Consider the following 27,631-nt stretch of genomic DNA (forward strand, 5'->3'; position numbering starts at 1 on the left):
ATTAGTAACTATTAGTATCATGCATGTGACATTGAGTCAAATGCCCTCTCCTATCCTTTCCCTTTCATAGATTTCTACCTCGACTTAGGTTTGGTTTAGAGGGTCTTTCAAAACTGACCTATGAGATCCCTTAGTGAGGCCAACTAATTGTGTTTTAGTCAATTTTCCAGAGCGCTGAAATAATTCTAAACTAGTGAAACATTGCTAATCAGTATATTTTATTGCTTTTCTCTAGACAACAGACCTGCTGACCCAAGCAATGACAGAATTGTCTCAGACGCTTACAACAGATTATCGAACCCCACAGGGGGACTACCAGAGAATTCAGTATATCCCTGTGTCACAGTCTACAAGTGGTCTGCAGCAACCTCAACATATACAGCTTCAGGTGGTGCAAGTAGCCCAGGTTCCGTATATAATTTATTCTATTTCCATCTTTGGTATGTTTCTATTAAAATTACTGCTAGTAGGCTCAGTATTTTCACTTGTCAGATTGACATGGACCATTATAAATGTCAGTCTATAAACTGGACCCAAAAGAGGAGCCCAATTCCCAGAGTAGGGGCTACATTCTGAGAGGGTATTCTTTTAAATGTGACTCAGATCTGTGAGGTAGATACATACTATTCTAAGTCTAATAGGGATTTGTAGGGTGCCTGTTTTTGTTTTTTTTTGGGGCGGGGCAATGGGGGTTAAGTGACTTGCCCAGGGTCACACAGCTAGTAAGTGTCAAGTGTCTGAGGCCGGATTTGAACTCAGGTACTCCTGAATCCAGGGCTGGTGCTTTATATCCACTTTGCCACCTAGCTGCTCCGGGTGCCTGCTTTTAATAGCATGGTAGTGTTGAAAAGTTTGGAGGTCCTATTTCTGTCACAGGGTCTTAGAGGTGGAAGGGAACTTTTAAACCATGAGGTCCCACATCCCTCCCAGTTTTCCTTAATGGAGGGTCATCCAGCCTCTACTCAGATACTTCCAGTGAACAGAGGACTGACTACGTACCAAGGTAACCCATTTCACTTTTGGATAGCTCTAATTCTTAGCAAGTTTAAATGATTTTATTGCATGCTAGGCCAGGTCATTGCTGAAATGGTATTTGAATGAGCATGTATGCAAATCTTTCCTCTGGATCATCATCCCTCAGAGACCTAGGTAAATTGTGCTGCCTGGATGGGGAAGCAGGAAGACCCAAATTCAAGTCCAGCCTCAGATACATTCTAGTTATGTCACCCTGAGCAAATTACTTAATCTCTGTCTGCCTCACTTGTAAAATGGGGATAATAAGAGCACTAGGATATTGTGAGGATATAATGAGATAACATTTATATAGACCTTTGCAAACCTTAAAGCATTGTGTAAATGCTAGATATTTTTATAATAAATTGATAAAGGGTTCATTTGGTGATCTGTTTTATTGAGGAATTATAAAGAGCAATTTTTGTAAGGTTTCAGCAGTTTAGATAAGATCTTATTAGTATGGTAGAACTGCTGTGTAAGAGACTATTTAGAAGGCCATTTCTATTGTGTAACAGTAACTGAAGGAAGAAAACCTCCTTTTATTGTACCAACTCACCTGAGGAAATACACGTAAGACACAAGTGAAATTAAATTTAACCCTATTTGAAAGGCTGAAAATACCAAGCCCTATAACTAATAGCAGAACTTCATCTTTTTGGCTAGAGACCCTATCTTGACTGTCTCATGGATTATTGTTGTTGTTCGTGCCCGACCCTTAGTGACCCCATTTTGGGTTTTCTTGGCAAAGATATTAGAGTGGGTTGCCATTTCCTTTTCCAGCTCATTTTGCAGTTGAGGAAACTGAGGCAAAGAGAAAGGTTATCTGACTTGCCCAGGGTCATATAGCTAATAAGTGTGCCTGAGGTCACATCTGAAGTTGGGTCTTCTTGACTCCAGATCCGGCCCTCTATCCACTGTGCCACCTAGATACCCAGTGGATTATTAATTATAAGTTAATAATATTCTCTACCCCAAGCCCTTTTAATTAGGAAAAAAAATTAAAGCCAAGAAACTTTGATCCCTGTAAGCTTTTCATTTGGTTTTGGTGTAGGAAGGAGTTAACAATTAGAGTTTTTATTTTTTAATTTTAAAAAATCTTATTAAACTTTAAAAATTCTGGATTTAAACATTAAATACAAAATATTTCCATATTCTTAGTAGGATGGTAAAAGAAAATTGTACATGGAGCTGCAGATCTTTGTTATGTACACCTTGCTTTTCATTTTGACTATATAATGAATTCAGCACGCAACTTTGACAGCTATTCTGCTTACTTGTGATTCTTTCTAGCTTTCCTTCTGTTCTCTTTTGTTCATTTAAAAATGCTTCAGTGACTTTTCTTTTCTTTATACTATCTCTACCTCTTTCTACTCTACACTATTTTCTCCAGTATGGAGAAAAAAAGAAAAACAAAACTCTTGTAACAAATATACCTAGTCAAGAAGAAAACATTCCAACATTGGCTATGTCCAAAAATCTCTCTCTTCTTTTATATTCATTCTGTGCCCATCATCATTCTGTCAGGAAGTAGGGAGTGTGCTGCATTCTCAATCCTCTGAAATCATGGTTTGGTCATTGCGTAGTGTTTCTATGTCTTTCAGAGTTGATTGATTTCTTTTCAGTGTTATTACCATGCATATTGTCTTGCTGATTCTGTTAATTTCTCTTTGTATCACTTTATGCTTGCCAGAATCCTCTGAAATTGTCTCTCATAATTTTTTACAGTTCAGTACAATTCCATTGCTTTCATATACTATAATTTGTTCAACCTTTCTCCCATTGATGGGCTCATTCATTGTTTTCAGTTCTTTAAAATAACTAAACAAGCTGCTACAAATGCTTTTGTGCATATTATTTCTTCTTTCTTTGATCTTCTTGGTGTATAGGCATAGTAAGGTAGTATTGGTGGGTGGGTCATGGAGAATATGCACATATACTTTTTGTGTGTGGGGGGCAATGAGGGTTAAATGACTTGCCCAAGTCATTTAACACAGCCAGTTAAGTGTCAAGTATCTGAGGCTGGATTTGAACTCAGGTCTTCCTGAATCCAGGGCCTGTGCTTTATCCATTGCACCACCTAGTTGCCTCCACATATACTTTTTTTTTTTTTTTTTGCAGAGCAATGAGAGTTAAGTGACTTGCCCAAGGTCACACAGCTAGTCCACATGTTCTTTTAGGGGTGAGGCATTTGGGGTTAAGTGACTTGCCCAGGGTCTCATAGCTAGTAAGTGTCAAGGGTCTGAAGCCAGATTTGAACTCAGGTCCTCCTGACTCCAGGGCTGGTGCTCTATCCACTGCACCACTTAGCTGCCCCACATATACTTTTTGATGAGTATTTTGGACCTAGCTCCAAATTGTTTTTCAGAATAGCTAAACCAATTCACAATACCAGTAGTGCATTGGTGCACATTTTCCTACAGTCTCTTATAACTGTCATCTTTGCTAATCTTATGAATATGAAGTAGAACCTCAGAGTTGTTTTAATTTGCGTTTTTCTAATGATAAGTAATTTGGAATGATTTTTTTTTTTTAGTGAGGCAATTGGGGTTAAGTGACTTGCCCAGGGTCACACAGCTAGTAAGTGTTAAGTGTCTGAGGCCAGATTTGAACTCAGGTACTCCTGACTACAGGGCCGGTGCTCTATCCACTGCGCCACCTAGCTGCCCCTGGAATGATTTTTAATGTTTGCTAATAGCTTGGATTTCTTCCTTAGAAAACTGCCCATTCGTACAGATTCTTTGACCACTTATTTGTAGGAAAATGGCTCATATATTTTGGATATGAGGCCTTTATTATAGAAAATTACTGCAAAGATTTTTTCTCCCCATTTAATAGTTTCATTCTAATTTTAACTGCATTATTTTTGTTTGTACAAAAACTTATTAAATTTTGGGTCATCAGAGTTGTCCTTTTATTATTCCATGATCCTCACTATTCTTTTGGTCCTTCCCATTTGTTTTATGGGTCTTTTTTTTTTTCTTTCCATTTGTTTTAACAGGTGTTTGGGCGCAGCTAGGTGGTACAGTGGATAAAGCACTGGCCTTGGATTCAGGAGGATCTGAGTTCAAATTTGGCCTCAGACACTTGACACTTACTAGCTGTGTGACCTTGGACGAGTCACTTAACCCTCATTGCCTCACCCAAAAAACCCCCCAAACAACAGGAGCATATATTTCTTCCCTAGCCTTTAGTAAAATTAAGGTTATATGTAATAAAAACCCAATTTCCTATTCAAACAATCACTGTTCTCTTTCATGCCCACTATCTTGACTTGGGTATAGACCTCTCAGGTGAGAGGGCAGTGAGATATAGTTAATGTCCTTTATCACCTTTATTTTTTTGGAAGCACATTGTATCAAACTGAACTATTCTTTGCAAAGGGGCTTTCCTTATTTATCAACAAGCATTTAATTCCTGGGACTGCCTTGCTTCCCTCCAGGCTACTTCACCTCATCAGTCTCAGCATTCAACAGTGGATGTTGGTCAGCTCCATGACCCTCAGACATATACCCAACATGCTATTCAGGTGCAGCACATCCAGGTCGCTGAGCCTACCACCCCAGCTCCATCTTCATCCCAGGTAACTTTCTCCATATCTACTCACCAGGGTGGTCAAAATGAAGATGGCTTCAGAGTCCATGAAGAGGTAATTTAATGAGATTGAAGAGAAAACCATATACAATGATGGCATTCTTGGATCTCATTTGTCATAATTATTAATAGAGGAATATTGGGTGTCCTTGGATTTTATTTAAAGAGCCTAGCCACTGGTGAGAATATTGACTCTGGGATGGTTGGACAAATTTAGATATGGTCATTTATTTCTGCCATTGAAGATGGTCTGTTAATACTGGACTTCACTTCTTCAAAGATCTGTAATTTTATCATGCAGATACTCCCAGCAACACAGATTGTAACTATTCAATAAAATTAGACTTTTGAGAATAACAGAGGCAAACAATTCACTCGTTAGTCAAAATGGTGGTGAGCCTGTCTGAACTTAGACCAGTCCCTAAGAAAACAGTTATGCTGTCTATCACTAGGACCATACTGGAAGGTTAACTGCTTTGGTAGGACTTGCTAGAGGTTATATTCCACTGGCATAGCTCTTTAAGAACCTAGGGTTACCTTCATACCACAGTGAGGTAAATAAAGGAGGCCTTTAGTAGAGGTGACATAGCATATCGTAGAGAAAAATTTGCTTTTTGCTTTTTGATGAATAGAATTCTGGGCCTGGATTCAGATAGACCTGAGCTCAAATCCAGCATCAGACACTTACTGGCTATGTGATCTTGGGCAAATCATTTAATCTCTCTGCCTCTGTTTTCACAACTGTAAAATAATAGCATCTCCCCTACAGAGTTCTTGTGAGGATCAAATGAGATAATATTTATAAAGCACTTAGCACAGTGCCCAGCACATAGTATGTTCTCAATAAATTCTTGTTCCCTCCCTCCCACCGTGGCTGATTGGTAGTTTTTCAGTTCTTCCTCATAGGATATGGATATTTCTTATATGTGTGTCTGTGTATAGTTGTTTTTCAGTCTTATGCTGAAATGGTATTGAATTCTCTCTATTGCTATCTAATGAAAGGATCAAGTACAGAGTAATGCAAGCTAAAATTCCCAAGTCCTATTTTGACCTCTGTTTTAAATCAGCTACATGACAAGGACAAGTTATTTAGCTTCAGTTAAATGTTAAAAGATAACTTCTACAGTCATTTAACCTCAGTAATGGAGATAATTACATTGTTATTTGTTTCCCTAACAAAAGTATTATTCTTTTTTTAGAAACTCAAAAGAATATTCCTTAGAAAGCTTAATTGTAATTTATTGTTTATTATTATTTTGCCAAAGTTAATATTGCTTGAATAGCTCTGTTTTTTCAGCATTATTGTCATTCACACTGCATTTCTTTAATTCAGAAGTTTGTGTTTTGAAACTGTACTGGAAAGTAAGCTAATAGATTTTTCCCTTCTGGAATTCTAGGTGGCTGGTCAGCCATTGAGTCCATCTGCCCAGCAGTCTCAGCCAGGGCTTAGCCCCTCTCATATGCAAGCCAACTCTTCAGCACAAGGGCAGACTCTCCAGCAGCAGCAACAGCAGAGTTCCTCAGTACAGCACACATATCTACCTAATACCTGGAGCTCCTTCCGTAGCTATCGTGAGTAATGATAAAGGAATGACCCTATAGTATTAGAGCTGGGCTCCTCTAGCTTTTGAGTTCTAAATTTTTTGGGGGGGTGAGGCAATCAGGGTTAAGTGACTATCCCAGGGTCACACAGCTAGTAGGTATCAAGTGTCTGAGGCTGGATTTCAACTCAGGTCCTGACTCAAGCCAGTACTGTATCCACTGCGCCACCTAGCTGCCCCTCCTATAGCTTTTAGTTTAATTTCTTGAAATTGTTGATTTAACTACTTACTACATGTCTCAGAATTTGACATGTTTGGACTTCTAGTAGGCATATGTGGATTCTCCCAATTGGTGGTTTGTTGCCTGTATTCAGAAGTTCTGGATAATTTCTTATAATTTCCTACATTATGGTAATCTGGTCTTTTGATTGTCATGTTCTTCTGGGCAACATGTGATCCTTAAGTTACTTAACTCAGTACAACGTGTTTCAAGGTCAGATATGTTAGATTATATAGAATTCATGTGTCCTTTTAATATTGTTGTATTTAATTTTTCTTCTACTTTGGTATTTTTGTGTTTTGTCCCTCTCTAATAATTTCTTTTCTTTGGGGGAAATTCTCCACCATGTGTTCAAATTTTTCTCCTTTGATATTTATCTGTATTTTAAAATTATGTATTGAGGGCTTTTTTTTCCTAAATGCATTCCTAATTTCTTTTATGAATTTTATTTCTCTTTGGAACCATTCTGGAATTTCTTGCTGCCTTCCGTGATCTCTGGAGAGTCCACAGAATTCTGATTTTCATTAGGCAATACTGATTTTCTTTCTTTCATATTGTAATATTTGTTTAGTATGTTGGTCTCTCTTTGAACTTTGCCTCATTTTCCTTTTTTTAGGTTTCTGTTTCTTAGCTTAGTGCTTGTATGTTAGGTTTTTATTCAGGCTTACTTTCTTGATATCTTGGTGTTTTGGCTTTTCTTCTTTCTTCACCATTTATTGTTTGGCTCTTCTTCTTTTATTGCTGCACAGACCCCTGAGGTTGAACTTCTGAGTAACTTCTTCTTTGCATTGGAGGATGTGGGGTCATCTAAGCTAGTTCCTTGCTCTAAGTAAGATTTGGAGGAAAGGACGTGCCCTGGTTGGGATTCCAGCTTCTTTTCCTGTATACCTGATGCTCTATTCCGCTAAACTGTGGCCCTCTATACTGCATTTAGAATGTTTTTAGTCCTGCCTAATTCCTCATCCTTCCACCTCATTTTTGTCACTGTGGCTGGGCAGAATCACCATCTGCCCCTTTTTTGTGGGGTCCTGATGTGTTTGGGCAGAATCATGACTGCCTTGGGAGAATCAGACCCTGAGACACAATTCTGAGTCTTTGCTTATATAGAATGGATGGGATACATGGAGTTGATTGAGAGCAGGATCACTTACTGATGGTATAAATATTAACATATTCTGGAGTTAACTTTATATAGGGGTTCTGTCTTTTTATCTTGTGGAATCAATTACTTTATGTTCTGGACTGGGCCTGACTCAGGCCCGTTTCCCGATAGTTTAGATTCAATATTGTAACAAAATGAGACATTCATACATCACTCAACCGTTAATAAAAGGAGATTTGTTAGCTACTGCAGGAGAAAATTTCATTCAATAAGGATAGACATTGAGGATGCCTTGAGTTGATTTTGCAGAGTGAAGGTCCCTTGCCTCAGTTGTCCATTATTTTTCACCAGCCAAGCACCAGAGAGAACACCTGGAGCTCATCATGCTTGCTTTGCACTCAGGTGACAAGGAGGTAATGTCAGCAGCCTGAACTTTTAGCCCCCTGAACCAACCAGTATCTCAAGGATGGTTTCAATATCATTTAGAGAAAAATTAGCCTAATTTTGTGAGGACAAGGATTCGGATAGTTTACCTACCATATTCTGTATCTAGCACATAATTCCTCCAACCCTCTCCCTGCCTTTTTTTTTTTTTTTTAAGATTTTGGATTTGAAAGTTTTCAGAAAGCAATTATTCCACAGTCTTCTTGGTCACATAACTTTTAGTTGCATTTCATCTAACTTTGACCAGGTTGTCTAAAATTAAAGGTCTCTTGGCTTCTCTTACTTTCCTTCTGATGTTAAGATCAACAAATATAGTTAGTTAGAAAAGATTTCATCATAAGTAGTGGAAAGAATACTAGATTTAGAATCTAAGAACCTGTATTTCATTCCCAAGTTTGCAATTTAATAGTTGTGTGATCTCAGACAGGTCACTTGACATCTCTGATCCATTTGTAAAATGGATATTTAATTCAGTAAATATTTATTAAGGGCTTACTTTATACAGAACACTGTTAGGTAATTGATGAGATACAAGTTTTAGATAGGACAAGTTTCTTCCCTCATGATGGGGTATATAGAGATAGCTACAATACAAAATAATATATGATAGGTCCATAAGAGAGATGGAAAGATCAATGTGAGTTTTGATAGAAAAATGATCCTAGGGAGGATCAAGGATGACTTCATCGAGGAGATGACCTTTGAATTGGGCTTTAAAGGCTAGGGATTAATTCAGCAGAAGGAAAGAGGACATTCCAGGGATGGGGTATAGTTTGACCAAAGACATAAAAGGTAGGAAAGTAGGTAGTATGTATAAATAACAGTAGTCCAGTTTGGTTGACCTGTAGAGTATATGGAAGAGGGATAATATGAGATAAGGCTAGACGCCTTGGGCAGGGGAGAAGGGGAAGAGACCAGATAGTGAAAGGCCTTGAATTCCACACTTGAACTTTGCAGCATATGCAATAAGGTGATATTATACTGATATCACTGAATCTATACTTAGGCAAGCTGTCTGTGATGGTTAAAAATCTAATGTGTGGTTGCCTTAAATTAGAAGCTCATAGCACCAGTCTTTGGGGCATTAAGCATTTATTAAAGTATTTAGAAGTTAGCAAAAGAGAGGAGAATGCGTGTTGTTCAGAAGGAAACCTAGCTACCCTGGTGACTCCTCCAGGACCTCCAACTGAAAGAAGGATCCCTGTTCTCCTTGAGTGGAAGCTCCCTGTGGAACCAGAAGAGGGGCAGTCCCCACACACAGCTCCAAGCTAATTGGATGGTAGCATTGATTGACATGACTTATAGGCGGTTCTATGAATAGATGTAACTTCCGGATACCAGGCAGCTTCCCAGCGCTAGTCACATGCTTTCTCCTCAGGGTGGCCCTGTCCTGGTTCTCACAATGCCTTTCTCAGCAGGAGCGGCACTCTGATTCTCACATGTCTGGCAATATTTGAAGGATAGTTTGAAAGGACAGTGTTGAAGTCAGGAAGATCAGTTATGAGGCTATTGTGGTAATCCAGATGCATAGGAATTGAAAATAGAATGAGTTCATTATATTTGGGGACAATCCATCCCTTCTCCAAACATCCCTTTTCTTGTTAAGGGCACATGCTGTCTTCCCCCTAATCACACAGGTTCACAGCCTTGGAGTCATCCTTGACTCATCTCTTGCCCTCCCACATTGAATCACTTGCTAAGACATGTTGATTCTACAGCCACCATTTGCCACATCCATCCCTTCTGCTCACATGGCCATGACCACCATTCAGACCTTTATCTCCTTTTGCCTAGACTGCAATAGCCTTTTTTTTTAAATTGTTTTTTAGTGAGGCAATTGGGGTTAAGTGACTTGCCCAGGGTCACACAGCTAGTAAGTGTTAAATGTCTGAGGCTGGATTTGAACTCAGGTACTCCTGACTCCAGGGCCAGTGCTCCATCCACTGTGCCACCTAGCTGCCCCTTTATTTATTTTTTTTAAAGTGAGGCAATTGGGGTTAAGCGACTTGCCTAGGATCACCAAGTGTCTGAGGCCAGATTCGAACTCAGGTCTTCCTGATTCTGGGCAGCTAAGTGGTACAGTGGATAGAGTGCTTGACCTGGATTCTCTCTACACTCTTCCCCCTCCATTGAGAAGGCAAGAAATATAATACACATTATACATATGAAGTCATGCAAAACATATTTCCACATTAGCCATGTTGTGGGGAAGGGACCAAGACAAATAAAGAAAGTAGAAAAAATATGTTTCAGTCTGCACTTGGAGTTTATTAGTTCTCTCTCTGGAGGTGGATAACATTTTTCATCATGAGTCCTTTGGGATTGTCATTTTATATCCATTTTTAATCTCCTTCCAGTCATTGACTCATATATCTCTCTATAAACACGATCAGGTCTTTCCAGTCCTAAAAAAGACCCCTTCTGTTGAGAACCCTGTAGTCATGTAGCTATCATTCCATTCACCTCCTCCACTTGAATAATAACAACCTTCTTGAAAAAGTTGTCTTAATGCCTCCACTTCCATTATCTCCTCAAACTCTTTGCAATCTGGCTTCCGTCCACATCACTCGATTAAATTCTAGGTTTACTAATGACCTAGTAACCGAGATGAATGGCTTTTTTTAGTCCTTATCTTATGGTCACTTTAAAGCTTTTGAGTGTCTGAGTGCTCTCTCTTCCCTTGGCTTTAGAGACATCACCCTTTCCTGGTCCTTTTTTGATCTATCTGCCTCTCTTTTTCCTTCACCGGCTTCTCATCTGGTTTCCATCCTTTTAATGGGGTTATTCCCTAAATGTTTGCCCTTTCCCCCCCTCTTCTCTCTTTAATAGCCCTTTACTGAAGATAAGAATCAACAGGACTTGGCAACTGATTGCCGAAAGCTGAAATAGTGAGAAGATTTTAAAATAATGTCAGCGTTTTAACCATAGAGACCAGGTGTACATTGGTAGAGATAATATTACTTATACCATCTACCTCACAATGTTGTTGTGAGGGTCTAACGTGTAAAACTCTTTATAAAGCCCTACATCAGTGTGAAATACTCTTATTTTTGTTGTTACAAGGTTCAGGGGCATCCTTGCCTCAAGAAGCCACACTAGTGTGGATGAGAAGATGGAAAAGCAGATGCCAGTCAAATTTCTAGAGCTAAGTTCTTATTGGCAAATAAGTTTGGGCAGTGACACATGGATACTGAACTCATGACAATGGCATTAATGATGGGACTCACTTTATCTAAGGTTATGGTTTATGAAGGGATGAGACATTTTGGGGTATGATAAACATATTGCATAGTCTAGAACCTTAAGTTTGGAAGGGAACACAGTTGAACCTGCTAAAAGATGTAGGGATTTCCTCTATAACATCTTGGATGAATGTCATTTAGAGCCTTCCACAATTTGGCCCTTCCCTACCTTCCCAGCATTGTCTGGTATTCCTCCTCTCTGTGTACTTTGTGTTCCAGCCAAAATGAACTTTTCTTTGTCCTAAGCTCTGTACTTTCCTGCCTCTGTGACTTTACTCACCCATACTTTTCTCTATATCTAGAACAGCTTCTCTCCCCTTTTTTCCCTTGTGAATTCCTACCCATTCTTTAAAGTCCAACTCAAGGGCTATCTCCTCAAGAAATCTTCTTCCTTGATTCCCCTATTTGGCAGATACTTTCCCCCTTAACCCTCTTAGAAGACATTGTCTTGCCATTCTCTAATACAGGTGTCCCAAAAGTTGTAGTGTACTTTAAAGCCTTAGTTGATTAATGCTGCACTAAGACTTTTGAGATTCTCCCTATGTTTCTCCTGTAATACCTTAAATAGGATCTGTAAGTTTATTGGAACTCTGGTAAAATGCTCAGATGTTTCACGGATACAATCCCCCTCACCCAAGTAACTTAGTAGATGGTCATCAGGAACCACTGTGGCTGAAAAATTCATCACCCTGAGGCCAACGTGATGAAGAGTTTGTCCAAATTTAGCTAGGTTGGTCTTCAGACAAGGGACATAGAGTCGATCACCAGGCCCATCATGGAATGTTATGTGTTATGGTATTGGGGTCTTATTGCCTACTCCACTCTGAGTCCAAGGGCCATGCCTTATTTAAACTTGGTGTTTCCTCCACTAGTACGGTGCTGAATTTAGTTGAATGAAAGTGGTCCTGTTTATTCTGTGCATGGACTGACTGCACAGTTTTATCTCCTAGCTGTAGAAAGAGAATATGATGATGGCACAGCTGGTAGACTGGAGCAGTGGATGAGTTATAGGCTACAGTAGCTGGGCAAGCAAGAAATATTGTCCTCTCTTTCCATTCCCCATGGTGTATGTGTGTGTGTGTGTGTGTGTGTGTGTGTGTGTGTGTGTGAGAAACCCTTTCTTTTCTCCTCCTTCTGGTGCTCTACCTCTGGCCCTTCCTTCTTTGGCATTCATGGTCCTTGGTTGAAAAAAATAATTTCTTAACTCTGCCTATTTGACCTCTATCATTTGGTTGTTTTTATTGGCTGCCAGAGGTGGCCAAGTCAAACCCACATATAGTGGGGCTTGCTTGTTTACTGCAAATAACAATTTAGTCTTGGCTAGTAAAATTGACTATAATTTTTTTTTACTACTAGTGATAATGACCCCCTATTGAGAGAACAGAATGATTCTTTTAGTTGTGGTTTGTTTAATCTTTGCTTATTATTTACATAGTTCTCTTAAATTATTGAATAGTTAATTTTCTTGACAAATTCAGAATCTCCATTTGAAGCAGCCTGTGTCTGCTTTATAGGCTGTTCCCTTTCCTGGGAAAAGGACCATTCATTTCCTGCTGTGGTATCATGGACCTGCTACATCTCTGTGCTCTTACTCTTTCCTGTTCTTTAAGCAGTAGGCTCCAAGACTTGGCTGGGTGGCTTCTTTTACTCTCTTCTTCTTGTTTCCTCTTCTCCCTTTTCTTAGATTCCTTGTCAGCCAACAGCCCACAGGGAATGGAAATTAAGATCTCTGTTTCTTTCTTTCCTAAGAGGCTTATAACAGGCAACTTCCATGGGAAATGTGCCTACCAACAAAACACTGAGTTCTGTAAACTCTGAAACCATTGAACTGTGGGTATTTTCTGTTTCAGCATCTGAGCTCCAAATGATGGCCATTCCTCAGGGTCAGTACGTGATTGCAGAGACAGCTGTTACCACTCCTGTTACCACTGTGAATACTGGCCAAGTGAAAGCAGTTACTCAGGTAAGCAAAGAGCTGGTTCTCTGTCCTGACTGGTGGGAGTGTTGGAATAGGTTTCAGGTTTAAAGGTAGGCCCAAATGACACTTTGACATGCATCAATTCATTCAGTAATTCCATAAGCATCTATTAGGTGGCAGCAGCTAGATGGCACAGTAGATAAAGCACTGACCCTGGATTAAGGAGGACCTGAGTTCAAAATCTGGCCTCAGACACTTGACACTTACTAGCTGTGTGACCCTGGGCAAGTCACTTAACCCTCATTGCCCTGCAAAACCCCAAAACAAAACAAAACTGGGGAGTGGGGTGGGACAGGGGCATCTTGTTCCAGTGAATTGAAACCAGGTAGAGCTGCAGATACAAAGCAGAGTGAGCTGCAAGTCTGCCATCTATAAAGTAAGGCTTTGGGAGGAGTTTGGTACTCTACCTTCCAGCCCTCCAGTCAGAGGGGAGAAGAAAGTGAGGGAGGTGGTATCCAGCAGCATGGTGATGAGACTAGAAGTGATGAGCCTATCCTGGGAGGGGCATCTTGTTCTGTGGAGATGAGACCAGGTATAGCTGCAGATGCAATCATCTTCTCCTGGGCTTTCCACTAAAACTACAACATCTGAAACACTCTTTATTTGTAATTTAAAATCATATTATTGATCTGTCTTGCTGGCTGGCAAATTAACCTTTTAGAAGGTAAAGAAAGTGATGAAGAGATCTGCTACTCTGTACAGAATTCTGACCCACAAGGAGAAATAAGCAAACCTTGGGAGAAAATTGTGATTATGCTAGAGTTGGTGACTGCTGTGGAGGACAAAGATGAACATAGTCTATCATGAACTGCTGGCTAGATTGGCATGGTAGATGGAAGGCTTGACTTGAAGACAGAAAGACCTGGGTTCAGATTCATTTTCTGACATTTGCTAGCAGTGTGACAATGGGCAAGTTACTTAATCCCAATGAGTCTCAGTTTCTTCATCTATAAAATGGAGATAATATTTGTATATACTTCATAGGGTTGTTGTGGGGTTCCAAAAGCACTGTGTAGAGCACTGGACACCCTTTAAAGTACTAGGTAAATTAATAATCATAGGAGGGGCAGGTTTAGAAAAGTTCAGATAAATGATAGTTATGATCCATGGCCCGAGACTCAAATAGGGAAGACAACTCAAGAAGATCATAGGATCATGTATTTAGAGCTGGAAAGGACTTTGGAAGTTGTCTAGCCCCACCCCCACTCCCCATTTTACAACTTACAAAACAGAGGCCCAGAGAAGGTACCTAACTTACCCAGTGACACACAGGTAGTTACTAGCAAAGCTGGAATTCAAATCCAGGCCCTTTGATTCTAAGTGCAGCACTCTCCATTGCACTGCACTATCTTCCCTCTCTTTTCTATGTCCTGTACACTGCTGCCAGACTCATTTTTCTTAATCGCCTTTTCCATCATGGACCTTCCCTGCTCAAGAACCTCCAAGGATTCTTACTGGCCTGGAACATCAAGTCTGAGCTCTTCTGCCCAACTTTCACAACATCACAGACTTTCAGAACCAGAAGGATCCTAGTGGTCTTCTAATCTAATTCATGCTCAAAAAAAGACAGTCCAGCCTTTGCTCAAAGACCTCTAGTGATGGGGAACAACTGCCTTCCAAGGTGGTCCATTCCACTTTATTACTTCTCTAATTGTTGGGGGGAGGTTCCTTTTACATCAAGCCTATATTTGCTTCTTTGCAACCTGTATCTGTTGCAGAACCAGTCTAAGCCCCCTTTTAATTACATGAAAATAGCAATCATGTTCCTTAAAGTTAAATGTTCCTAGTTCCATCAACTGATCTTAGAATGGCGTGCACTTAAGGTCCTTTCCATTCTGATTGCCCAACTTCGGACAATTTATAATATATCCATGTTAGTCAGTCAATAAACATTTATTAAGAACCTACTAGGGCAGCTAGGTGGTGCAGTGGATAGAGCACCGGCCCTGGAGTCAGGAGTACCTGAGTTCAAATCTGGCCTCAGACACTTAACACTTACTAGTTGTGTGACCCTGGGCAAGTCACTTAACCCCAATTGCCTCACTTTAAAAAAAAAAAAAGAACCTACTATGTGCCATGCAATGTGTTAAGTCTTGGATATGCAAATACTAAAAAAGAAGTATAGTCCCTCAGGGAGCTTACAATCTAATGGGGGAAGACAACACACAACAGGAAGTTGAAAAGTGTGTAGTGGGGTAGAAGGTAACTTTGGGGCATGGTAGAGAAGTCAGAGAAATTCCATAGTAGTACAGCCAGATGAGAAATGAGATTTCTGAGCTGAACTCCCTCCTTAAATGGGGGTTTTGAGATCATGGCTCCACCCTTCTATCAGAGGGTGATGAGATGGAGTCCCAGGCCTGATGTGATTTTACTCAGGAGGCTACTGAGGTTTTCCCAATAATGAGTTTCCTGGAACTGGTAGAGAAGTCAGGGAAGTCCCAGGGAGTATATCCAATTTAGAAATGAGGAGAAATTATCCTTCTGATTCCCTTTCTAAACTGTGATACGTAGAACTACACGATACACCATATATATATATTTTTTCATCCGCACACAAATATATGTATTTATTCCTTTCTTGCCTTCTGAATATGTGTGTTCCTGGGAAGGGGGAGGGGTTTGGGGGGTGAAGGACCGGAGGGAGGTAGGGAAAGCATGTAAAATTTGAAAATAAAAGCAGAAAGAGGTACTTGTCACTTTTTCTTGTGGAATGCATTAGCCTCGGGAGTCAGGGAGGGAGGGAGGCGAGCTGGCTTGGACAGCTGCAAGGAGGAGGGTTTCAGACTTCAGCAAGTTTCCTGGGTGACTGACAGCAGCCTGTGGGCAGGAGCAGGAGCAGGAGCAGGAGCAGGAGCAGGAGCAGGGGCAGGGGCAGGGGCAGGGGCTCCCGTGTTCGCCCGCTCAGCCCCCCCCCCTCCCCCCCTCCCCCCCCCTCCCCCCCCCCCCCCCCCCCCCCCCCCCCGCACAGCACCCTGCACAGCACCCTGCGCCTGCCCAGCTCATGCTCTCTGCACCCAGCCCGCACATCCCCCTTTGGGGTGGGAAGGAGAGGATGACTATAATCCTGGGATTTGATGTTATGATCCTTTCTTCCTTCCTTCCTTCCTTCCTTCCTTCCTTCCTTCCTTCCTTCCTTCCTTCCTTCCTTCCTTCCTTCCTTCCTTCCTTCCTTCCTTCCTTCCTTCCTTCCTTCCTTCCTTCCTTCCTTCCTTCCTTTCTTCCTTCCTTCCTTTCCTTTCTTTCCTTTCTTTGGTGAGGCAATTGGGGTTAAGTGACTTGCCCAGGGGTACGGATATGGTCTTGATAGGTTAGAATGCAGAAGGACTATTACCTTCTTATTACTGGAAGCTATGCCTTTTTTAAAAAATCATAAATATATTCTATTATTTTCCAGTTACATGTAAAAATAGGTTTTTTAAAAAAAATTAAAAAAAATTTTTTGCGAGGCAATGAGGCAATGAGTGACTTGCCCAGGGTCATACAGCTAGTAAGTGTCAAGTGACTGAGGCCAAATTTGAACTCAGGTCCTCCTGAATTCAGGGCTGGTGCTTTATCCACTGCGCCACCTAGCTGCCCCCTAAAAATAGTTTTCAACATTTGTTTTCATAAGATTTTTAGTTCCAAATTTTTCTCCTTTCCTCCCTTTCCTTCCCCCTCTCCAAGACAAAAAGCAATCTGATATAGGTTATATATGTACAATCACATTAAACATATTTCTGCATTGGTCATCTTGTGAAAGAAGAATTAGAACACAAGGGAAAAACCTCAGTAAGGAAAAAAACAACAACAAAAAAGTAGAAACAGTATGGTTCCATCTGCATTCAGATTCCACAGTTCTTTTTTCTGGATGATTTTCTATCATGATTTCTTTGGAATTGTCTTAGATCATTGCACTGTTGAGAAGAGCCAAGTCTATCACAGTTGATCATCACACAATGTTGCTGTTATTGTGTACGATGTTCTCCTGGTTCTGCTCACTTCACTAAGCATCAGTCCACTTAAGTCTTTCCAGTTTTTTTCTGAAATTTGCCCGCTCATCATTTCTTATAGCACAATAGTATTCCATTATATTCATATACCACAACTTGTTCAGCCATTCCCCAACTGATGGGCATTCCCTCGATTTCCAATTCTTTGCCACCACAAAGAGAGCTGCTATAAATATTTTTGTGTATGTGGGTCCTTTTCCCTTTTCTATGATCTCTTTGGGATACAGACCTAGTAGTGGTATTACTGGGTCAAAGGGTATGCACAGCCCCATAGTCCTTTGGGCATAGTTCCAAATTGCTCTCCAGAATGGTTGGATCAATTCACAACTCCACTAACAATGTATTAGTGTTCCAATTTTTCCACAGCTTCTCCAACATTTATTTTTTTCCTGTTTTGTCTAGCCCATCTGAGAGGTGTGAGGTGGTACTCCAGAGTTGTTTTAATTTGCATTTCTCTAATCAATAGTGATTTAGAGCATTTTTTCATATGGTGATAGATAAGCTATGCCTTTCTTGCAGGAGAGCTAGGTGGTACAGTGTATAGAGCATTGAGCCTAGAGTAAGTAAGGAAGATCTGAGTTCAAGTGCAGTCTCAGATATTTACCAGCTCTGTGACCTTGTCCAAGTCACTTAACCCTGTTTGCCACAATTTCCTCATCTATAAAATGGCTGGAAAAGGAAATGGGATACCACCCCATTATCTTTGCCAAGAAAACCCTAAATAGAGTCGTGAAGAGCTAGACAGAACTTAACAAGAACAGTGTCTTTTTTAATGCAGCCTAAGATGACATTAGCTTTTTTAACTGTTAGGTAACATTCCTGACTCATTGACTTTTTTTTTTTTAAGTGAGGCAATTGGGGTTAAGTGACTTGCCCAGGGTCACACAGCTAGTAAGTGTTAAGTGTCTGAGGCCAGATTTGAACCCAGGTACTCCTGACTCCAGGGCCGGTGCTCTATCCACTTCGCCACCTAGCTGCCCCTCATATTGACTTTTAGATGTTATTTCATTCATTCCTTCATCAATTTCTTTTTTTTTTCATTTCTTTTCTTTTCTTTTCTTTTTTTTTTTTGGTGAGGCAGTGGGGGTTAAGTGACTTGCCCAGGGTCACACAGCTAGTAAGTGTCAAGTGTCTGAGGCCTAATTTGAACTCAGATCCTCCTAATTCCAGGGCTGGTGCTCTATCCACTGTGGTACCTAGGTGCTCCTCTTACTTTATTTTCAAAATCCTTTTTGAGCACTTCTATGGCCTAAAACTAATTCATATTTTTCTTGGAAGCTTTGGATGTAGGAGATTTGACTTTGTTATCTTCTACTGAGGGTGTATTTTGATTTTCCTTGCAGAATTTTTTTTCTATTTTCTCATTTTCCCAGCTTATTTCTTGACTTTTAACTCTTTGTTAAAGTGGGGCACTGCTTCCAGGATGGAGGGCACACCATCCCAAGCTTCAAGGGGTTTGTGCAGCTGTTTTCAGAGATACTTCTAGGAATTTGTAAGTTTTTCATTCTGAAAAGGTGGTAATGATTTAAGGAGAGGTATATTTACTATTCTCCTGGCTTGTGCTTTGGTCTGCAAGCAACCACTGTCCTGCTTTTCTGCCCTGGAACTATGAACAGAGACCCACTCCATTGTGGCCATAAGCTTCAGTATTTTTGTTTTCCCTGGCCTGGGACCACCACCCAAGACTGTAACCTCGATGGGAGTATGGGTAAAACAACTGGCTATCCCCCAAGTCTAGAGTGCATTCCCTTCTTCCTTCTGCCTCATAGGTTTGTTCTCTTCCTTCAACATGTAGCTTTTGCACCAACTTCTTCATGAAGGCTTCCTGATTTCCCCTCCCACCAAGTACTCATTTCCTCCCTCTCACACTACTCTGTATGTATTTGTAGGAGAGGGGAAGATAGGCAGCTAGGTGGCTCATGGATAGAGTACTGGGTCTGAAGTCAGGAAGACATGGTTCAAATCCAGCCTCAGACACTAGCTGTGTGACCGTGGGCAAGTCACTTAACTCTGTTTGCCTCAGTTTCCTCACCTGTAAAATGAGCTAGAGAAGGAAATGGCAAACCACTCTAGTATCTTTGCCAAGAAAACCCCAAAAAGGTGTCATGAAGAGTCGGACATGACTGAAAACAACTAAATAACAATATATATTTTTATTTGTTAACTTTATATTTTTGCTCTGTGTATGTGTGTGCGTGCATATGTGTACACATGCACTTATATTGTCTTCCTCCTTTAGAATGTAAGCTCTTTGAGGGTATGGATTATTTCATCTTTTGTACTTGTATCCCAAGTGCCGATCCCATGTGCCAATCACATTGCTGTTGTTGTTATACTAAATAAATACTTTTTGATTGATCACTAATTATCTCCTTGCTTATTTTGGGTATCAACTCCCTACTAGCCATTTTGGTTCTGTCTTGTCCAATCTAAAAGTCATTTCTTTGGCAAGAAAACAGAAACAAAATCAGAATTGAACAGTCCTGTCTTTCTGCCATCCCATTCACCCTGAGCAGCAACTGTTCCCTTCAGCTGAATTCAGCAAATAGTTATAAAACACTTGTTACAAGCAGATGCTTGGGATAATAAAGACCAAATAGAGTGCTTTTGGAGAGCTTACATTCTATTTAGGAGAAAAATAACATGTGAAATATATGAATAAATCCAAAATGTATTCCAAATTATTTATCAGCCTCGGGGACTAAAAAGGGAGTGGATGGCATGGGACTACTATGAAAGGCAGTATAACAGTAGAATATGTTTCAGAGGGTATGTTGGAAAGGTATGGAAGAATAGGATTGAGGGATGGAGCCAACATGGATGGCAGTGAGGGATCAGGACTGTGGTCAGGGTAGTGTTCCTAAAGGATAGGGATTCTGAATGGAGGGTCAGGGCAGTACAGTGGCATGGCAGTATTGATATCAATATCAGCAGCTATTTTTGAATATCAGCTGCTAGGTGCTGCAGTGGGTAGAGTGCTGTGGATGCAATCAGGAACACCTGAGTTAAAATACAGCTTCAGGTACTTACTAGTTATATGACCATGGGCAAGTTACATACCCTCTGCCTGCCTCAGTTTTCCTCATCTATAAAATAGGAATAATAATAACAACAATTTGATAATTCATTAGGATTATTATTAGAATAAATGAGATACCATTTGTAAAGTGCTTTGTAAACTTTAAGGTGCTTTGTAAATTCTAGAGTCTTTGATTCTACTTTTGTTCTCCATAAAAATAGCCTTTTTTAAAAAAAGAAAGGAAATCAAGCCCAGCCTTTAAGTTTTAGCCCTTCTGATACCATTTTCTTCATTCTGTCCCAGACTTTTGTATTCATCATTTCTGTTACCTGTCCTTGCTTCCATCTTCTGTACATAGCTTTGTTTAGATCAAAGCTGATGGTGGGATCAGCTAGGTGGCGCAGTAGATAAAGCACCGGCCCTGGATTCAGGAGGACCTGAGTTCAAATGTGACCTCAGACACTTGATACTTACTAGTTGTGTGACCCTGGGCAAGTCATTTAACCCTCATTGCCCTGCAAAAAACCAAACCAAAACAAAAGCTGATTGGTGGGTTCTCTCTTCTCTATTAGCCTCTTCCAGACAATTCTGGGGTTTTTTTCTTATTGGAATTGTTTCTTTGTCTTCAGAATTTCATTCCTTAGTACTTTCCATCCTTTCTGAGTTGAATTTTAGTCCATGGGTTGCTACCTTCCTCTTTCTTTTCACCCTTTCAAATCTGTTCTCCCCTAGTCTAGGGTGCATGCCAGTTTGCAGATGCTTTCTCTCTGTCACATACTCTAGAAAGGACTGGTTACCCCCTGCCAAGGTTCCCATCATTTCTATACCAGCAGCCAATTCTTTCCTGTTGGTGAGACTCTGAGATAGAAGAGTTTTCCCTATTTGTTTCTTCCACCTTTTGAATGACAAGAAATTTTTTGCTTCTCCTTTTGGGAGAGATAGAATTCCAAAAGATGTTGGGTTGTTTGAAGTCTCCCATTGCTACTTCTCTTCTGTGCTAGGCTTATGATCCATTTCCTGAATTTTTTATATTTTTCCTTTCTTTTCTTTTCTTTTGTGTTTTTTTTTTGTTCAGGTAGTCTGTGGTATATTTCCATGATACAATTACTTCCCTTCATTTGATCTTCAACCAAATAATCAGCATCATGTTTCCTCCTTCTTCCCCTATGTTCCTCTTTTTTTGTCATCTGAGTATATCTTCTTAATATATAATGCTACCCTCTACTGTCCCATGCCTATTCCCTATCTTCTTTTTTTCAGAATGAGTTATACTCAGGGGCAGCTAGGTGGCGCAGTGGATAACACACTGGCCTTGGATTCAGGAGGATCTGAGTTCAAATCCAGCCTCAGACACTTGACACTTACCAGCTGTGTGACCTTGGACAAGTCACTTAACCCTCATTGCCCTGAAAAAGAAAAAAGACAAAAAAACAAAAAGAAAACCAAAACCAGAATGAGTTATACTCATCCAAAGCCATATAACATGTATCTGAGCCCATCATATTTCAATGATAGACACATACACACATGTAGATACATATATGTGTATGTGTATATATATGTAGATAGATATGTATATGTGTGTGTATATTTAAACAGCCCCTGATTTCAGTGAGCTAGAGGGTTCCCAGGGGGAACCTCTTTTTTGTTTGTTTGTTTTTGTTTTTGTTTTTTAAGGGGCAACAGGGTTAAGTGACTTGTCCAGGGTCACACAGCTAGTAAGTGTCAAGTGTCTGAGGTTGGATTTGAACTCGGGTCCTCCTGAATCCAGGGCTGCTGCTTTAACTACTGAGCCACCTAGCTAACCCTCCAGAGAACTTCTTAGAAAAGCAGATGGGCACCTTCTCTTGAATCTATTGTAGTTTTAGAGAGTAGAATAAGGCATTTCGAGGTTAAGTAAAATTTGCCCTGGGTCCTGCAGCCAGCTGATCTCATAGAATCATGGATTTGGACTTAGAAGGGAACTTAAAAGCCATCAAGTCCAACCCCCTTACTTTAAAGATAAGAGAACTAGCATAGAGAGGTTAAGGTACTAGAATTACACAGTTAGTGTCTGAGGCTCATTAGAACTTTGGTCTTCCTGACTCAAACTTCAGCTTTCTATTTACCACTTCATGGTAGAGGTAGAATTTGAACTGGACTCTGTGGCCTGCTCTCTGTGAACACTGACACTGATAGTGATGCAAGGTCCAATAGGACCTCCCACTCTCAGATTTTCTTCTTATATTTAGCTGTTGTCAGAGTCATTTATGGGTACACACACAACCCTTTTATTTTTCCACTGGCTTATTGTGACCTATAGATGGGACATATTACTTTCTTTGCCGGGTAGTTTGTACAGATATTTTTCCATCTTGTTACTGTAATCCATGATATTACTATCTCTCTAGTTTTGTGCCACCCACAGATTTGATAAGCATCGATTTACCTTTTTGTAATTGCTAATAAAAGCCAATGTAATTTAGTGGGCAAAGTGCTAGACTAGGGCTTAAGAGCCTGAGACTTAATTTGTTGATTATACACTTGGAGTGAGGGAAGAAAGATTTCATCCTTTACCAACACTCAACTACTTCAGTGATCATAAGTAAGCCATTGGTCCTGTTTCCTTTTCTGTAGCATGGGAATAATAATAGTACCTACCTACTGGGTTTATAGTGAGAACCAAATGAGATAATCTCTTCAAAGTGCTTTGCAAACTGGAGATCTTTATAAGTATCAGTTATTATTACAACATAATGCATCTTTCTTTATCTGAAATCCCTCAGTATATTTTATGCTATATTTCAGTGTTCTTTCTAGTTATATCTGGAAGAGCTAGAATTTTAGCCACATTATAGACGACAACTATACACTCTGCACAGCCCTGGGCCTCACTTAAATCCAAGTCACTTGCAAGGCAAGACATCACCTTCCTGATATCATTGGTCCTCTTTGGGAATGAAAGATAAACAGCAGTAGTATGTCCATTGCATTAACAGTCCCCTCTCTCAGGATCCCAGCCTGTGTCCTCTTGCATTTATTTTTTCCTCCATGAAGACTCCAGATCTTTCTAAGATCTCACCCACTTTTTTCTCTCCTTTTATTTCCCAGACTCATTTTGTGATATCAGAAGGTCAGCCAGAAATAGAAGAAAAACAAACCTCAGCTCTCACCAGTGGAGTCCAGGTGGGCGTTTCGCAGCCATCTACACATGCTGATGCCTTGGAGAGCCAAACGACTAACCCACCACAAACCACCCAGTACATCATCACGACCACCAATGGGAATGGAAACAGTGAAGTGCATATTACTAAAACTTAACCTTTGTCCCTGGAGTTGGAATCAAGCAGTCCCATTGTGTCTCCTGACTACCACTTAGCAAATCTCAAACTTGGAATTCTTTTTAATTTATTATTTGCTCCAGAGTTTTGAAGCTAAAAGTTTTGAAGTTCTTGCTAGGAGGTTGACTTTATAGCTGCAGTAATCACAAAAAAAGATTTGACTCTTAGGACTCCATAGACATACCGCCACGTATGTAATAGGCCAAGCGTTTCAGGGAAACTGTTCAGAGCAAAGGAGTTTTGCAGCAGGAGAAAATACAGAAACTTTTGGCTTGTTTCTGAGTTGCTTTTGACATACTTAACAAGCCTTACTTTTCCTTTGTGGAAGTACTTAAATAGTATATTTATTGTATTCATACCAAAGGGGGAAAAATCCTGCCACGTTAATGACTGTTGGCAGAACATGCCCTGTATCTTCCCAGCATTGATGCTACAAGACAAGGGGCATTTTGCAGACTTGTTAGAGGTCAGAGCTGCTTCATCTTCTGGTTTCAAGTCCTCTTCATGCTGTAAACAAGGGATCCTAGTAAGCAGCAGAAATCAATTGGTGAGCACTCCTGGCTAATTGGTGGAAGTACAGAAAGACTTGACAGTAGAACCTTGAAGAAACTCTCGTTTTAATTATTCTCCTGACCGTCTTTTTTCACTTCCCCTTTGAAAACCATTGGCTTGTTGGCAGTGTTCCACCTAGCCTGGATTATCCCAGTTTAGCTGACTGGGGACCATAGTCTGCCCTGGTGGTACTAAGCCCCTCTTCTACCTGGCATCAGGACAGTTGTCTTATTGCCAGGAAAGTGGGTTTCCTGGAAAAATAAAGTCCAGTAGTAGTACTTTAACCCTACAGAAGTGCTTTGCCTTCCATTCTACAGTTGTGGTTGTATCAGGAAGGGAGCAAAGATAAAGGCAGAATTGTCAAAAACTCTTGGATGGTTTTAAAGTGATTTCAGTGCCTTTTCAGTGCCCATCAGGATCCATTTCCTGGTCATTGGTGAAGGATGGATTCTTTCTTTCCTCATCCCAGCTGTACAATCAACTAGCCGCTCACAGAAATGCATCGTGTTTTCATTCTTTTTAGTGCTGTCCTAAAACGAACATTCATTCGGGAAGGTTGGAGGGAACGTTGGCCGTCCTTATTTCCTACACATTTCACTTTCAATTTATTGTCATTCTTCTGGACCTTTTTATTGAATGACCAACTTTGGACTCAGGAAAAGTAACAAATGTCAGGGGACCACTAGTAATAAAGACATTAAGGTAATCAGCAGGAAACACTTGATCACCTGATGTTTGCGTATAGACTAAACTGTTATTTTTGACATGGGAGGAAAAAATAAAAACGAAACCTGTGTCTTGATGACAGTTTTTCTTGCATTTGCTCCTGTTCAGGAGTCTTACTTGGGGTTAAATAGAATATGAAATTGATAGGGAAGGGTGATTTTATTTTAAAAAGTCATTCCAGGAATTGTATGTATAAATCTATTTCTGAAATCAGAATGTCTTAGCAGTCCTTTGCGACACAACTACTGACAGATTTTTGTGAATAATTATCCTTCAGTAGACCCTATATTACTTTCCACAACAGAGAAGTTATACTTTAAAATGGAGGTAATTAAATGAAGTTGCAATTTGGTTAATTTCCTGTGACATCTTGGGTATGTCTGGCACTACAAATTGTTAGTAAACTTAGCAGCTATTTTGCTTAGGTCAAATTATTTGGTGCCAAGGAAACCTGGATAACAGACAATTTGGTCATATTTTCAAATAACCTTGCAAACATGTAGATTTATACTTACTCAGTAGAATTATTCCTGAAAGCTTGGTATGCTGAGGATTTGGTAAATTTGTAGTAATAGGAAGTCCAAGGTTTCTGAGAATACCAGAGGTACAGTATTAGTCTTTTCAAATTGAAATATTGGGTAAATGCCAGTTTTGCACAAAGTCACACAAATTTAGTGATTCACATGATTATGCTCTCTGACAAGACCATATCTGAAAGTTGCAGACTTACTAGAGGTTCAATTTTAGGTTCTATAACTGAAGTTTGACCTTTGTGATTACTTATTAATTTTGTTGCAAGCAGAGTATTGTTTTTCATCCCTTCAACATCCCTACCCACAAACCCAAAATAGAAATTTTCATTGGCTAAAATTGAAAACCATCACTGAATGGTATGTTTGTTTTCTGCCAGTTTTATTTTTTTTTCAAGTTTTAGATTACTCAGACAAGGAGGAAAACATTGTGGAAAGGGTCTTGTCTTTTTTTTTTACTGAGGTGCTTATCCTTTTGTGGAATCACAAAGGAATTCCAAACTATTTTGTGTATTATTAACATGTGGTGCAGGTGGCAATCAAACCAAATAACATTCCCTTAAGACCAACTCTTCTGCTTATTGGTCCATTCCAGTGGACTTAGTTTTGAGAAGATGGGAAACAGTAAAAGACCTAGGAGACCTGGTTCAGAAAAACTCTATACCCAGGATTTACATTGTAGCCACTTTCAAACCTTGACACTGTAGGAGCTACAGTGTGAAAATTTAAAGGGAGATTCCTTTGGGATTTTGGATTATTTTGTTTAATTAATTGTGCCCACATGAATAAACATTTTCATCATGTAAAAATACTGCTGACACTTAAAAATTTGGGGTTAGATCTTGTTTAAGTGATTTTAAGACCTGGGATGACCATGCCAGGTACTTGTCATATGCATCCAAGGACCTAGAAGCTCTTTTCTTAACAGGATCTTTCTTCCAAGAACTGCTAAGACATCTAGGACTAAATGGCATTTCACAAGATGCTAAAGCTGACCTACTGGTTGAAAATAACCCTGTCCTGTTATTTAAGCGTGAATGTTTATTGTACATTCGGTGAGTTATAGTGTTAATAGTCTTGTGCTATCCAGCAGGTGTAAAATTAATAAATATTTTCTTTTTTTAATAAACAAGATGCTTTTTGTGTTTGTGGAGCAGTAACTGCTTTCAGTTAGAATCAGTTGCAATAGAACAGTTGCAATCCCTTTTTAAAAGGCTATCTATCAGATTTAAGGCATTTTGAATCATTGCTTAAGCACAGACTAATAATACCCATTTGCTATGGGATTCCCCTGAAACTCAAAATATTGCTTTCTATTTGAAAGATTCCCAAACTGCAGACAAAGATTGTGAATTTGGGGACTTACAGTGAAATGGGAAATTGGGCTTATGTGCAATACTTTAATTAGGTGGGTACAGATTCTAATCTAGGTGGGAGAGGTTGATCTTGTTGATCTAGGCACCCATGCCAGATTAGGTAGCTGTATATCTGTATAAAGATTTGGGGCCAGTGACTAATTTGGATGGAGACACCATGTTCAACCAATATGAATCCTTATTTCACTCAAGTCTTCACTCCTAGCATAACCATTATCCTCAAAAAATAGAAATAAGTACCACGGTGCCTATAGCATTGTAAGAAGTTAATAATACTATGTCACATTTTAAAAATAGATTTAGTTGATTTTTTTTTGTTACCTATGTTTCTCCTTGTTTCCTCTCCAGCTCATGTGTATATCACATTTTATTGACAGTTTATAATGTACTTTCTTCATATGCTGTGAGGTGGCTTGTGCAAACATCAACTACATTTTACAGATGGGAAAACTGAGGCTCCAAGAGGCTGCAGCTTTCCTGGGTCCCGCAGCCAGACTTTGAAATCCAAAAGATTTGTTTTTCCTGATCCTAACTAAATTAATCTTAGGAATTGGGGCTAAATGCAGGAATTTTGTACAAGCCCCAGACACACCTTGGGAACATAAAATTTAAGAATTTGGGAACAAGGTTGGGTTAGCACTTACACAGCAGCCACTCTTTTGTTCCCCCACCCAAAGCCCTTCTGTAGTTATGGCTCGGTTAGGATGGGGTTAAGTGAAAAGGCAATGAATGGATCTAATCTATACAAATAAAATATTTACTTCGTAATAAATGTTCTTTTGGCTCTGTGTCTCTTTGTCCTTAACTTTTTTTTTTTTTTTTGGTGAGGCAATTGGGGTTAAGTGACTTGCCCAGGGTCACACAGCTAGTAAGTTTCAAGTGTCTGAGGTCAAATTTGAACTCAGGTCCTCCTGAATCCAAGGCCAG

At 39.9% G+C, this 27,631-nt stretch overlaps 1 protein-coding gene across 3 annotated transcripts in view; it reads left to right on the forward strand.

Annotated features, from left to right (window-relative positions):
• PRDM10 (PR/SET domain 10) overlaps positions 1-27,511 on the forward strand; it is a 160,548-nt gene extending 133,037 nt beyond the window's left edge. For 2 of the 3 annotated variants that reach the window (XM_043994758.1, XM_043994759.1), the window contains 5 exons: positions 236-406; positions 4,454-4,594; positions 6,003-6,177; positions 13,065-13,177; positions 23,291-27,511. In XM_043994758.1, the coding sequence (XP_043850693.1) occupies positions 236-406; positions 4,454-4,594; positions 6,003-6,177; positions 13,065-13,177; positions 23,291-23,500 (810 nt within the window). In that variant the 3' untranslated portion in view covers positions 23,501-27,511. Of the gene's footprint in view, positions 1-235; positions 407-4,453; positions 4,661-6,002; positions 6,178-13,064; positions 13,178-23,290 lie in introns of all 3 variants that reach the window. The other variant, XM_043994757.1, reaches the window with a different exon arrangement.
• Positions 27,512-27,631: the final 120 nt, after the last annotated feature.

Source organism: Dromiciops gliroides, chromosome 3 (assembly GCF_019393635.1).
Source record: "Dromiciops gliroides isolate mDroGli1 chromosome 3, mDroGli1.pri, whole genome shotgun sequence".
NCBI lineage: Eukaryota > Metazoa > Chordata > Mammalia > Microbiotheria > Microbiotheriidae > Dromiciops > Dromiciops gliroides.